The sequence below is a fragment of the Neomonachus schauinslandi genome, chromosome 2 (genome assembly GCF_002201575.2).
Source record: "Neomonachus schauinslandi chromosome 2, ASM220157v2, whole genome shotgun sequence".
Taxonomy (NCBI): Eukaryota; Metazoa; Chordata; class Mammalia; order Carnivora; family Phocidae; genus Neomonachus; species Neomonachus schauinslandi.
Genome location: NC_058404.1, coordinates 169,346,220 through 169,361,232, shown reverse-complemented (window position 1 = coordinate 169,361,232; position 15,013 = coordinate 169,346,220). Strand labels below are relative to the sequence as shown.

Genomic DNA, 15,013 nt, shown 5'->3' with positions numbered 1-15,013 from the left:
GCCCGATAAAGGCAGATGTCAAATGTATCCTTCTTGTGAGGCTTGAGGGAGGTAGCAGTGACCCAGGTTCTGGCTGTCTGACTTCTGTTAGCCTGGCGTGCCGTGGGGCTTGGCATTGCCAGTGTAGGAACTGACCAGAGGGTTGAAGCAAAGGCTGACAATTTCAGATTAGGGGCCACAACCTAAGCGTGATGACTCTTTTCACTCTTAATTGTGGGCAGCATGAAAGTATGAACCATGTCTCAGCTGTTCCTCGGGAGCTCAGCATTTCTTTATGTTTTATTCCAGCAAAAGGTGGATAGGGTGATGGAAAGGGTCCTGAAGTCCAGTGAGTTTAGGAAATGCCGAGTTCAAGTAAAGAGTTTAAAATAAACAGAGTAGAGGGAGTTTCTCAGAACTGTTAGTCCTAAGCATTATGAACTCGAAGTTGGGGGGCAGCACTTTCCAGGTTTTATTTAATCCAGAACCCCCGAGGACATGGATACTCTAGGATGGGGATTTGCAACTGTTGTGATGAAGAGCAAGTTTTGTGGTTGGGCGGAGGGGTGTGAGCATTTTTTATTGTGGCAAAATATACGTAACATAAAATTTACCATTTGAACCATTTTTAGGTGTCTAGTTCAGTGGCATGAAGTACATTCACCATGTTGGTGCAGTCATCACTATCCGTTTTTAGAACTTCTCATCATCCCACACTGAAATCCTGTACCCATTAAACAATAGCTCCATTCATCTGAATCCTTAGCCCCTAGTAACCTCCCTTATCCATTCTGTCTCTATGAATTTTCCTGTCATTGTACAAGTAGAATCAGATCATATTTATCCTTTTGCATCTGGCTTATTTCACTTAGCACGATATCTTCAGGGTTCATCCATCTTGCAGCATGTGTCAGAATTTCCTTCTTTTTTATGGCTGAATAACATTCCATTGTGTGTATATATCACATTTTGTTTATCCATTCCTCTGTTGATGGGCAGATGGTTTGGCTTGTTTCCACCTTTTGGCTACTGTGAATATGAACATTGATGTACAAGAATCTGTTTGAATCCCTTCTTCCAATTCCTTTGGGTATATACCTAGAAGGGGAATTGCTGGATCATACCGGAACTCCGTGTTTATCTTTTTAGGAACTGCCAAACTATCTTCCACAAAAGCTATACCATTTTACATTCCCACCAGCAATGCACAGAGATTCCAGTTTCTTCACATCCTTGCCAACTCTTGTTATTTTCCTTGTATTTTTTTAAATAGCCATTCTGCTGGGTGTCAAATGGCATCTCATTGTGGTTTTGATTTTCATTTTGTTGCTGTTTGTTTGATTTCTAGTCCAGTTTGGACTGATACGTGATTCGATTGCCATTAACTACACAGTTCACATAATATGCAGGTTGGATAAGCATCCAGAATGGTGTATACCTTGTTCAGTGAGATGTGTCTATTGATCACATGCTTGGATGTGGTTAGATTGCCAAATTGTTATAAGAGTTTCTGAAAACTCATTTCTGGCTCTGCATTTATCTCATCATGTGTGAGTCATCCATGGGCCCCAGTTTGACTGTCACTGCCTGAGAAATGCACAAGTCATATATTACATATCAAATATGTGAGTATTGTTTAATGAGGTATGATAGTTTCAGCAGTTTTATTCTACCATAATGTAAAGCTATTTTCATTAAATTCCCAAATGCAGTGAGTGAATGATGTTGGAAAACAATCTGGCAATATAACAATAACACTTAGGCCGTGTTTTAGAGCTAGTCTGAATAGTTTGGGGAATAGTTTGGTCATTTTTTGGAGAGATAGAGGCCTTGGAATCTAGACAGCTTTTCTGATAGGCTGGAATTCCGATTCTCCTGAGATAGTACTATGGTATTGATCCTCCAGTAGGCTTGAATGTCAAGTTCTGAAGAGGAGAAGCTGCTGCTATGTGGACAGTCATGAGTCTGGAATCCAGAAGGAGAGAGAAAATCAAGATGCTGGAGCCTTTGGGATTACACACTCTCTTTTCCTAAATGTCCTGAGGGAAGAAGAGCTAGCTAGGCTCCAGTCACTGTATTGACCAGGAACTGTGCTTGAAATCTCTTCCAACAGAGTTAGTTCATTAATTACATTCGCTTCGTTCTGTGGCTGGCTGTCTTTGGCATCAAGCCTATTAAGTTTGGGAAAATGAGACAGCATTACAGCTTAGTGTATAGGCTCTCTCAAAAGAACATCTTTAAAGGAAAACTAAATTTGTGATCAGTTATATTTAGAATGCTGAAAAACGGTAGTAGCAGTTCTGTACTCTACTCCGTAAGAACTTTGAGAGAAAAATCCACAGCTGATCCACTCTTGTGAAGGTGGCCAGTGTTGCTAGCTTTGTCTGCCCTGGGTCCCCTTACTAGGGAATTCTCCTTCTTTTGGAAACTCTTCTACCCCCCACCCTTACCCCTACCATTGATTAAAATGGTTCCCGGTCTCTTTTACCCCATCCCATTAGTCACTGTAGGAGGGAACCTCACCCTAGGCAGGCCAATAATGGTCTTTTCCTTATCCTGGGATTTTTTTTTGAACTGCATGTGAAAAAGAGAATTAGTCCTCTTGGGAGGGTGACAACCTTCATATATGAAACTTGGGAACCAGGGATCCATGTGGAGGAAACCCATCTGCGATGAAAGCAAATAAGCTAACATGCAGAATGAGCAGGCAAGAAATGAAGCAGTTCCAGCTTCCAAACACACAAGGCCCTGGTTTCCAGTTGTTTCAAAGGGTCAGCTGCATCCCCACTCCCTGTGGCTGGGAGGTATTGGGCTCTCTAATCCAGTATATGTCTATTTCCACCCAGGGTTTTCTCACTTGCAAATTAGAGTCCCAACTCTAACCGTGACCCCTTTCCACCTAAAGCCTTTCATACAATAAGTTTGCAATAAGTATCTTTGAATAAATTTTAAAAATAAACTAAAATTAATATAGTATAACCACTGGCTGTTGGATCTTCACTCTAACAGAGACTTATATTTTGCCTCCATTGCTGAAAAAATGTTAACAGATTGTTTTCAAATGCCTTACAATATCCAACTTTATATTCTTTTTTTAAAAAATTTTTTATTTTAAAGATTTTATTTATTTGAGAGAGAGAGAGAAACAGCATGAGAGGGGAGAGGGTCAGAGGGAGGAGCAGGCTCCCCGCTGAGCTGGGAGCCTGATGTGGGACTCGATCCTAGGACTCTGGGATCATGACCTGAGCCGAAGGCAGTCGCTTAACCAACTGAGCCACCCAGGCACCCTTTATATTCTTTTTTAAAAAAGCTTTTATATACAGAACCTGGCATCAGTGGAGTGAAGGGATTTAACTCTTGGGGGCTAATGGCCTCTATCTGTTGATGGAGGAAAAGTTGAAGGCGTAGTAGAGAGATTTTAGAACACAGAGGGGGCGTGTGAAAACCTCAGCAAGGATTGGGACAGGGGACTGACCAGGGACACCCAGAAGGATTACCAAGTGGACAAGGGGCCCAGTGAGGTGGGAGCTTATAAATTTATAGCAGCTCCAGACCCAATAACAGCACCATTATTTCCAGTAGCACCAGGATCGGGTCATTGGGGATTTAGGGTGATCAGTAAATAATACTCCTCTCTTCCCCCACCAGCTGAGGTATAAACACAGGAGGCAGATAGAGACCAAAATATCAGCTTTACTTCTCATGAAACAAATAGGAGAGCATGGGTTCAGAGCTGCAGCCAAGAGCATTTGCTGATCCTCACTCATGAATTAAACAGATTTATCCACCCATTCCTGGCACAGCTGGACAACCACAGGCCTCCCCCACAGAGAGAGGCCTCTTACCACATGGCAGAGACAGACAGGACACATATGTCTTACAGATAGGCTGACTTCCACCGCGGGGAAATCCAAACTGGCAGGCTGAGCATGCCCCATTTCTTCCACCAATGCAACCAGGCGGAGGAGGCGTGAGGGGCTGGAAGCATTGTCCCTCCATGTAGAAACATGAAGAGTGGGCATACCTGATCCCCAGAGCTGATTGGGTGGCTTGGCCGCCAGGCTCATCTCCAAGGCTAACTGTTCCACCTACACTATTTCCTTTTCCTAGTCTTTGCTCCCTAACAGAAAGACAGAGAGGTGGGGATGTCGAAGACACAGGAAGGGGAGGGGTGGAATAGTCTCACTTGTCTGGACTGGATCATGAAGGAAACCAGGCAGCGAGGGGAGAGGGAAATGGACTGAGAAAGAAGGGCAGCACCTGGAGATGAAAGAGGGGCCGTTATGAGAGAAGGAGCCAGAAGCCTGGAGGGAGAGGGGCTAAATCCAGAGCAGGATGTTGGAGATTAAAATTCCACAGGCTAGGTATAGGTGATGATTATGATCCTGAAACGGAGTGTGTAAGGAAAAACTATTGGAATCAAAGAAGTCAGAGAACTGTAAAGCCAGGTTATTGAACAGGCTGTCCATGAAGAATTTAAAGTCACCTAAAATGTTGACTGTTGAGTGGTGAGCTTGGCATCAGAGTCCCCCATGATTGTGACAGAAATAATGAGTAGAACAGAAGATCATTATGGTGAAGAACTGATGGCTCAAACCTCAAATGAAATGAGGATTGCTCCTGAGGATGATAAGACCAAGATGATGGTCTGGGAGGGGCAAGGAAGAGCTGGGTCAATCAGGGTGCCATGTTTCTCCTGATGTGCAGCTTGCCTAAAAGAAATAATTGGCCAACCATCTTTTGACCCATTATACCTTATCTCATAATCTCTTCTCTGCCAAACTCCCCAAAGGTGTCTCTATGTGTATTCTCCATTGTTTTGGTTCTACACTGATCTCTTAACTTTCTGCAATCTGGTTTTTACCCTATCATTACAGTGAAGTTCTCCCAAAAGTCAGTAATGTCCCTCTAATCAGAAAATCCATTCATTGATGACTTGACAGCTTTCATTCTAATGGAAGTAAGTATCATAACGGAAAACATTCATTGTGCCAAACATTGTTCTCTTCTGGGCACTTTATGTATATTTTCTTACTTAACTCCACACGAGAGCCCTATGATATTATGCGTATCCCCATTTTTATGGTCGTTTGTTCATTTTCTGCATATTTATTGGGGGTGTGCTTACCATATACCAGAGATTGTTTTAGGTAATATCTAGGTAAGAAAAAGAGCAGCGCTGAGGCCCCCGGAAGGGTTGGTTGAAGAACAGTATGGAGTTGTATCTGGTTGCAGGGAGAGGGAGAGTGGTGGAGACAAGTTCCGAGAGGTAGTGGGCAGAAGCTTCTGTAGGGCTTTGGAGACCACTGTGAGGATTTGTTCTGTTAGAAGAGGAAACTGAGGCAGGGACCGGTTAAGCAACTTGCCCATGGCTATGCAGTCAGGAAGTGGCAGCGTGGGGACTCTGGATGTGATGCTGCAGCATTTGGCACTGGACACATAGGCTCTCTGAACAGTGCTCTCATTTGGCTTCCCTGGCCGTCTTGCCTGGTTCTCCTTCTACTCTCATTTGCTTCTCCTCAGTCATAATGGGCTCCTTCTCTTCGAACAGTCCTTTAAATATTGGCATTCTGGATGGTCCTGTTTTAGTCTCTCCTGTTCTGTCTAAACTCCCCTGGGCAGTATCATGCTCTGCCCTCCTTCTGCAATGGGCATGTTCTGGTGATTTCCAAACCTGCATATTCCCCTGGAGCGTCACTTCTGAGCTCCAGACCCAAATATAAGCTCCCAAAGAACTGTGGTTCTTTGAATATATGTTCCAGCCTTTATCATTTCTGATTCTCACAAATCTCCCCCTCCTGTGTTCCTTCAGATGGTCTCAGTGGCTAAAAACCTCAGCCTCAAACCCCCTCCTCCTCCTCATTCTCTACTCTCAAATCCACTCAACTGCCAAGCCAACAGGGCTGCTCACAGCCGCCTCCTCTTTTCTGTTCTTACTGCTGGGTGAGTTCAGGCTTTCCACGTCTCTCCCTGAGCTCTTGTAATAATCTCTTAAGTGGACCCTATCCCCTCCACCCAGTGGATCTCTCCCACTGCCACTGGACACAGTCTCTTTAAATAAAGATCGGATCCTCAGACTCCTTCCGTCCTCATCAACTGGCCTTGATTTCCCCCTGCCTACACAACAGTCCAGATCCTTCACAGGGCTCCACATGTCCTCCAGCTCCCCTCTCGTGACTTTCTTCCCCTCCCCCAGCTTTTCCTTCTCTCCCTGCCACCCGCCATGCTTCTGCTCATTTTCCATCCATAAATTGTTTTCTGCTCCTTCAAGCAGCCACCCAGCTGCCACCTTCTGGGTCAGGCTTCCCCAGAACCCCTCCCCCCCTCCCCCCTCCCCTGCCCCAGGCAGAACAAGCCACCTCCCGATGGAAGGCCTGCTATCCTCATTAAGCACTCCCAGCAAATATAAATGCATTGAAAGTCTGCCCAGTGCTGATTGTTCTGGGCACCTGCCAGTTGCTGGAGCTTGGCTGGAACCCATACAGGCTGGGAGAGCAACTGTGAACACATGGCAGGTATAGGAAATCCCCAAATTCTATTAATTGTGGGTTAAGTTCCCAGAGATCTTTTGGTAATGTATTCCTTAAGTTCTGAATTTTGTTATTGCTTTTCTGCTAAAGGCAGTTTATTTGCTTCAAATGTAGAAAACCTAACAAAAATCATGTTTTTATTAAAAAAAAAAAAAAAAGCCTTATAGGTAGAATAGAAAAGTAACATTAGGGTTATTGATTTTCCAAAAGGCTCTGATCTTCTCTGATACACTTGCAGATCTTTTTGAGATATCCTAATCCTTATTAAGATTTTTAAAGCAAATATTTATTATATCTATACATTATAGAAAATGTATTAAAATAAGATCAGCAGATGTAATTCCAGTTTACATTTTGATAGATACTCTTTTCATCTATCAAAACAGAAAATTATAGGGATGCTTTTTATATATGGCATTTTGAATACCTGCAGGATAGGAGTCTCGGTTCATTTGAAACACAAATGAGCATTATCTTCATTTTCTATGAACTCCAAATCCACCATCATGTTGACCTGTCCCTATTGGCTGTAAAGGAAAGCAAGCCAAGGAGATTGGACAGAGAAGGGAGCTTCCTACCACCTGTCTGGTTTCCCTAGAGAACCATTAAATGCTGGAGCCTTCCCCTGAGCCAGAAAGCTGCATGCTGTCCCACAGTGGATCAAGGAGAGAGAGACGTCCCTTTCCGGTTGGAAATGACAGCTGGAGAAAGGGAAAGGTCGCAGCAGATCCTTGCCTGCCATCTGAAGACAAGAGGGAGAAAGGATCAGCTGTGGTGTGTCTTGGGGGTTACACTGATATGAATTGCTGACCCACCCTTCTCCCCTCTTCCCTCCCGTCGTACTGCCTTGGGCTGAGGAAGCCTTTTCTGTGGCCTCTGGGATCATTCATCCTACTTTAGCCAAGAGGGATGTTGCTTGGCATTTCTCAATACATGCTCTTTCCCACTGAAATGTTGTTCTGCTCAGCAGGTAGGTTCATTCAGGTACATTTTGGATTAAGTAAGCATTCCAGTTCTGGGGGCTACCATGAAAAGATGATTTCCATGAGATAATTACAAATGAGCAGCTATCTTACAAATGGACTTTTGGTACATAGCTTGTGAGTAAATTTGAGGCAGCCTGAAGAAAAGTGCCAAGATGGCAGTTGATAACAGTAACTAAACAACAATAACAGCAACTATGTTTTAAAATTTTCCTTCTTTCTTTTTTAACCATGTCCCATGTCATTGGCAAGAGCTATAAATAGACACTGTGTCTGTTTTTCATGGATGGATCAAGTGTTCCTCATTTCACTTTCCACAGGCTTTTCTTGTCCCGAGTTGACAAGAATGTAATAATAACTTTCATATGATGAGTGCCCAGAAGGAGCCAGACATTGGGCTGTGTTTTTAATATGTAGCTTCTGTAATTCTAGTGTCTCTGTAAGGTTGATGGCTCCCCCACCTTTCAGATTCGGAATCTGAGGATCAGAAAGGTTAGGGACGATGACCATGGCCACAAAGCTAATAAATGGTTGAGACTGGAATTCTAACTGGAGACCTTCAGATTCCAAAGCTGTTTTGCTGTGTCCCTTGATATATTTGTTGTTCTCTCACTTCACTGTTCTTTTTTTTTTTTAAGAGAGAGAGAGCACGGGGGTGGAGGGAGGTGCGGGGGGCGGGGCAGGGGCAGAGGCAGAGGGAGGGAGAGAATCTTAAGCAGGCTCCACACCCAGCACAGAGCCTGTTGTGGGGCTTGATCTCATGACCCTGAGATCCTGACCTGAGCCAAAATCAAGAGTCAGACACTCAACTGACTGAGCCACCCAGGCACCCCTCATTTCCACCATCTAATTGGAAGGCAGACCTCTGTTTAGGGGTGTCTTGACCAAATCCAGCTATTTAATATATCATGGACATTAATCCAGAAGATAAGACACTTTTGTTGTTAAGTCCTTATTATTTCACCTACTAGAATGTCAGCTCCATGAGGATAAGGAATTTTTTTTTCCATTCTTGTAAGTCCCTAGAATGCAGTATTTAATTTATTTTAAATATTTAGTGAGTACCAACTATATTCCGGGGATAGTGCTATACTCTGGAGGTAGAGACCATCCTGGGCTTTCCTTCATCTTGCCTTTGAAGCAAGAAAAGAAGGTGGCAAAGTACAAGGACCTTTTTCAGAGAAGAGGCCCTGGGGGGGTAGAAAGCTCAGGCCTTAACCCTGGAGCTCTGGGGAGTGTTTTCATGCACAGCGCAGGCCCACAAATTAATGCAATGGGAAGCCACTGACCCAAGAACAAGGAGGAGCTAATACATGGTGGTTACAAAAGCAGCAGTATGAATACATACATTAATATTAGTCTCACACAAAATGGACTCTTTAGGAACTTGATGTTAAGCATCTGGGTTGATGGGCGCCTGGGTGGCTCAGTTGGTTAAGCGACTGCCTTCAGCTCAGGTCATGATCCTGGAGTCCCGGGATCGAGTCCCGCATCGGGCTCCCTGCTCGGCAGGGAGTCTGCTTCTCCCTTTGACAATCCCCCCTCTCATGCTCTCTCTCTCTCTCAAATAAATAAATAAAAAATCTTAAAAAAAAAAAAAAAAAAAAAGCATCTGGGTTGAATTGAGACTCATGTTACAGTATTTTCCAGTCAGCCAGAGATGGTAACTTTCCATTAGTGGTGCTGGAGCATTTACCTTGGTGACTTGCACTAGTTGTCCCTGAGGCAACCATTATTTTCTGCTTGAGTTTTATGACATTGGTCTTGCCAGCCAAGTCATGTAGTTGAATACACTTCTACGAAAAATTTTTTAAAGATTTTATTTATTTATTTTAGAAAGAGCGAGAAAGAGAGTGCAAGTGGGGTGGGGAGGGGCAGGGGGAGAGAGAGAATCTCAAGCAGACTCCGTGCTGAGCAAGGAGCCTGACGAGGGGCTTGATCTCACGACCCTGAGGTCATGACCTGAGCCAAAACCAAGAGCTGGACGCTTAACCGACTGAGCCACCCAGGCGCCCCATGCTTCTACACATTTAAAAACCTTCTCTTCAAACTTTTTTTGGAAAATGTTCAAAGGTACAGAGAAGTTGGAAGAATGACATAGTGAATCCCTGCATATCATTCACCTGGACTAGGGCCTGTGGGCCAAATCCAGCCCAGGGCCTGTTTTTGTAAATAAAATGTGTCAGAATACACGTGCTCTCATTCATTTATGTATTGTCTGGCTACAGTGACAGAATTGAGTCATTTTGACAGAGACCATTATGGGCCTACAAAGCCATAATTACTACCTAGTCTTTTACAGAAGAAGTCTGCCAATCCCTAATTTAGATTCACCAATTGTTAATATTTTGCCACATTTGCTTTACCTCTTTCTCTATGGTGGGTAAACATTCTCTCTCTCTCTCTTATATGCACACACCCTTATTTTTTTTTCTGACCATTTGAAATTATGTCGTAGGCATTATGATAAATTGTCCTAAATAATGTATATGTTTGCTTAAAAATAAAGGCATTCTCTCATATAATTACAATATCACCATCATCCTGCCTAAGAAAATTAACATTCATTCAATAACATCATCCAACATACAGTCCATATTTAAATTAGATGTTTATAGCCTTATTTTCCTTTTTTGCATCTAGGATCCAGTCAGAGGTCATCAATTACATTTGGTCCTCATGTCTCTGTAATGTCCAATTTTTGTTTTTTTTAATGACATTGAATTTTTTGAAGAGTCCCTTAAAAACTCTTTCTGAAGACTTCCTAAGTTTTAATGGGTTTGTAACACTACGATAGTGAGAGCTAACATATTGGTCACTGTCGTAAATCAGTGACTTTTACTTCTTCTCCTGAGGGATTGAGATGCTGTTGTACTGCTTGGCTTCTGGAGCTAACACACTAAGATGTGAGTTTTGCTTGGAATTGTGAATGTGGAAAAATTTTAGCGTGAAGAGCAAGGCAGATGGGAGTTTGCAGGATGCATTTTATGTAATTAAAGGCACAGTCCTTTTTACCCACTCTGGTTGTTGCCCCTGTAAACTCTTGGCCATGGAGCTTTTTCTTCTGGTTTTCTCCTGGTCGGGGTCTGGCTCCCCTCTAGCATCATTGGTTGCAGCAAGGAGCTGGAAAGAGACCTGCAGTCCTTTAAATCTCCCAGCCCAAATTGTTCAGTGGACAACACGATGTTGTTGGGTTTGCAGTCTGTGTAATGAAGATAGTGTGGCACTCCAGGGCACATCTGGGAATGCATAAGGGAAGGGCACCTCCTTGCCTTTCTTAAGAAACTGAGGTGCCACAGTCATGTTCCTCTTATGGGCCTCATGCTGGTCACAGGTTGGTCCTTATCTTGTGATCCCAAATGACTCCTAGAGACTGCCAGGACCCATCCTTTGTTTTCCTCTGGGCAACAAGCCCTCAGACCAACCAGAAAGATAGTTGCATGCCATAGAAGAGACTCACATGAACATCTAATAAAACTCTGAAGATGGGAGGGGGGTAGAAAAACCTCAAGGAGATATTTGATAATTTTAAAACCTGCAAAGTAATTGAAGGAGACACTGGCAGGGTATGACTAACTTCAGACTATGACCAGCTCATTGTCACTCTACAAGAGGTATTTTTTTTTTTTAAAGATTTTATTTATTTATTTGACAGAGAGAGATAGCGACAGCAGGAATACAAGCAGGGGGAGTGGGAGAGGGAGAAGCAGGCTTCCTGCAGAGCAGGGAGCCCAATGTGGGGCTCGATCCCAGGACCCTGGGATCATGACTGAAGCCGAAGGCAGACGCTTAACCACTGAGCCACCCAGGCGCCCCTCTACAAGAGGTCTTGTGAATGACATGGGTCTTGTGCGTGATGGCACATTGTAACTGCTGAAGAAAATCCAGGGACCCAGGAAAAACACGGGAAAGAAGACATTCTGGGAGGGGCCACCCTCCATGATTGGGGGGGGGGGGCAGTGAGATTGTGGTATCTCCTCATCGGTTTCCCTGCCTCCTGTCTTAGTCCTTTGAAGTCCTTCATACCCTCTACTTTCCCCTATGCCTGCCCCCAAAAATCTACTTCTGCTGCATATCTGAGCATCATTTCTCAGATTACAGCCCCTCTCCGATTTCCACAGCCTACCTTCCATGGCCATCAAGGCCCTCTGTGATCAGCCCCTAACTTCCTTTGGTGCCAGCCTCAGATTTGATGCCTCAGTTTGTCTTATATGCCGTGTGTTTGCACCTCCATCCTTTGCTGGCTGTGTGACCTTGGGCAAGGTGCTTGATTGTTCTGTGCCTCAGATTGCTCATCCATAAATGAGGATGATAATAGTATCTGTTATCGGTGCCTACTAAGTACCTACTAAGGTCAGATAGTAGTCCCTACTAAGGTCGTACAGGGGTTAAATGAGTTAGCATATACAAAGCTCTTGGGGGAATATTTGGCATATAAAAGTTATATAAAGGTTAGCAATCTATTGCTATTGCTCTTACTGTTTTGCGCCTGGGTATATTAATTTTTCATTGTTGCATAAAAAATTACTATAAACTTAGAGTCTTAAATCAACACCCATTTCTTATCTTAGTTTCTGTAGATCAGAAGTATGGACATGGCATGACCTTGGCTCAGAGTCTCAAGGGGCTGAAATCAAGGTGTTCATGGGGGCTGAGGTTCTATCTGAGCTTCCAAGCCTCATCCAAGCTTATGTGTTTGTTGATAGAATCCATCTCCTTGCAGCCATAGAACTCTTGGCCACCAGGAATTCTATTCACTTTCTTTTAAATCCTCCCCTGATTATGTCAGGTCCAATCAGATAATCTTCCTTTTGATTAACTCAGAGGCTGCTGGTTAGTAAGGTAATCACAGAGTGATATCCATCACCTTCACAGGTCCCACTTGCTCTTCAGGGGAGGCGATTATGCAGGCTGTGTAGGCCAGGGAGCAGTATTCTTGAGGGTCATCTTAGAATGTTGCCTGTAGACTGGGTGATTGGGAAATACTATGCCTCTTGTTTGCTTTGTTGAACTGTGCTTGCGTGAGTATATGATTCAGTAACTACCATCATCATTTCTGATTTCTGTAGCAACTTTCTTAGAGTTTTCAGATGGATTCACACTGGTCTGGCCCTGGGAGCCAACCTTTATTATTCCTCTCTTGTAGTTTTAACTGATGGGACCAGTTAGCTTGTCAGAAATCTTCTAGAAAGAGGACAGTTAGGAACTTGCAACCGAGGAATCTGCTGCTAATACCCGGGAGTTCCAAAAGGCTGACCCCTAGTTGCAATCCCTTCCAGAGTCATCTGCTTATTCTTGACTCTCAACAGATGAAGGGCAGAACCCTTAATTGTCAATTGTGCCTGATATTCTGCCAGTTCAAAGAAAATATGTACCCGCTAGAGAAAATGTTCACTTTGAAAAGGTCTTTTGCATTGTTTTCAAAAGCTTTCCTTGCTCCTCTTTTTTCCCTTCACTATTAAGTCTAGATTTTCCCATTTTCCCAGTCTAAATTTTTTCCCGTTTAATTCAATTCATAGTTCACAAAGAGGTATTATCAGTCAAAACCTGCTGATAAAAAATGTATTTTAGAAGGTCAGTTTAAAAGAAAAACCCATTGATGACATTTGGGTAGTAAAACCAACTTTTAAAAAATATATCAGTTTTGAACCAAATTCTTGCAATAAGACATGGACAAAACTTGGAAGTTCTAGGGGATACCTGGCTACTATGAGTACTGGTCCCCCAAAAGATGCTATGTTCTGCTTTGCAATGATATTTTACTTGCAGTTTTATGCAAATGTGTTAAGGTAAAGGGGGAAAAATGCATTTGGCATGGCTGTGGGTTTAGAAGATTGAAAGTGTCTGTTTATCTTGGAATATCCTAACAAAGTATGATTCTATTATCCAACAAGCCAAAATTTAGATCTGATTCTTGCTGTCTTTTTTTTTTTTTTTAAAGATTTTATTTATTTATTTGAGACAGAGAGAATGAGAGAGAGAGAGCACATGAGAGGGGGGAGGGTCAGAGGCAGAAGCAGGCTCCCTGCCGAGCAGGGAGCCTGATGCGGGACTCGATCCAGGGACTCCAGGATCATGACCTGAGCCAAAGGCAGTCGCTTAACCAACTGAGCTACCCAGGCGCCCGTGATTCTTGCTGTCTTAATGATTGGCATCCCTCTGGTAATTTGGACTATTAGAGAGGAGGGACTGGTTCATAAAGATAATATAAAATAATATAGACTTGGATTTCTTTTCTTCCTTTCAGGACAATATCATCTTGTTCTTGAGAGGTTGTAAAGAGCTTGGTCTTAGAGAATCTCAACTTTTTGACCCAAGTGACCTACAGGATACGTCCAACAGAGTAACAGTCAAGTAAGTAACACAAGATTTATGTTTAAGGAAAACCTATTTATGGTTTGATTTGTAGCTTTATGATAATGTTGTAATGTCTAAGAGGCAGAGTATTGGACATGTCTAATAAAATAAAAATGTGAAGGTAAAGAGCAAGCTTTCAGAACAAGACACACTGGCCTTCCCCCTGTGTGTAGCTTTCATTTTGGTCAAACGTAATTTCTTTGAAATGCAAAAATCACACATAGAGTGTTAAAATGTTAAAGAGGAGAAACATGTTAGGTGAGACTTACTGGAGGGAGAGGTAAGGGAGAAATATGCACAGAATCTGTGTGTGTTAGACAGAAAGAAAACCTTTATTCACTCTAGTTGGGCATTTGAATAGGCTCTTGGAAGACTACAAACTTGGTAAACAGATCCAAACTCTGTTTATTATGCAAAGAGGTCAATAGATTATGGAGAAATGGCTTCCTCATTTACATTTGTAACTGTTTTCTCATATGTCAGTGATCAGGTTCTTTGAAGATGGATTATTGGCCATTTGACTGTTGTTGACTGTGTCTACTCACTGAGCCATGTTTGCAGCCAAAGAATTTTTGGGAAAGAATGGCACAGTAAGAGAAAAGGCAGTGTGTTTCTCTGGAAAGGAATAGCTGGTGACCTGGGTAATGAGAAGAAAGACTCTTATGAGATGATAGCGACGACTTTTCCTGTAGTTTAGAAGTCCTTCCCAGTCTACACATTTCATACAAAATATTTTCCACTTCAAACAATATTTGACATGAATATGCCTTAATAATAGGCTTAATTACATACAAAGGGTTTGTGGATTGGCTACACTTCTTTTGATCACTTTTGGATCATTGTATCATGGAAGTACAGAAAAGGGACAGAAGCCAAAATGCAGAGCTGCTAATTTGATACTCTTTGCCAATATTGATTGGGGAAAAAAACGGAAACTACTGAATGAAATCAAGCTAGTTTATATTGGATTTTATGATTCATGACTGGGAATAAGGGAGAATCAGCCATAATTGATTATATAAAATCACACTTCTCTGTTGTCAATGTGCCTTTCTTTGATATTTCTCATGGAAAAATTTTACTTAAGGGCAAAAATAGAATACAAATTATGGTATTTGAATATGGAAAACCACCATAAACCTCATTTTAAGATGGTTATTTCTT

General features: G+C 42.7%; 1 protein-coding gene across 11 annotated transcripts in view; it reads left to right on the top strand.

The window, feature by feature from the left end:
- The window catches only part of LIMCH1 (LIM and calponin homology domains 1), a 317,738-nt gene that overhangs the window by 203,486 nt on the left and 99,239 nt on the right, over window positions 1-15,013 (top strand). For all 11 annotated transcript variants that reach the window (XM_044912737.1, XM_044912732.1, XM_044912733.1 and 8 more), the window contains exon 4: window positions 13,740-13,846. In XM_044912737.1, the coding sequence (XP_044768672.1) occupies window positions 13,740-13,846 (107 nt within the window). The remainder of the gene's footprint in view (window positions 1-13,739; window positions 13,847-15,013) is intronic.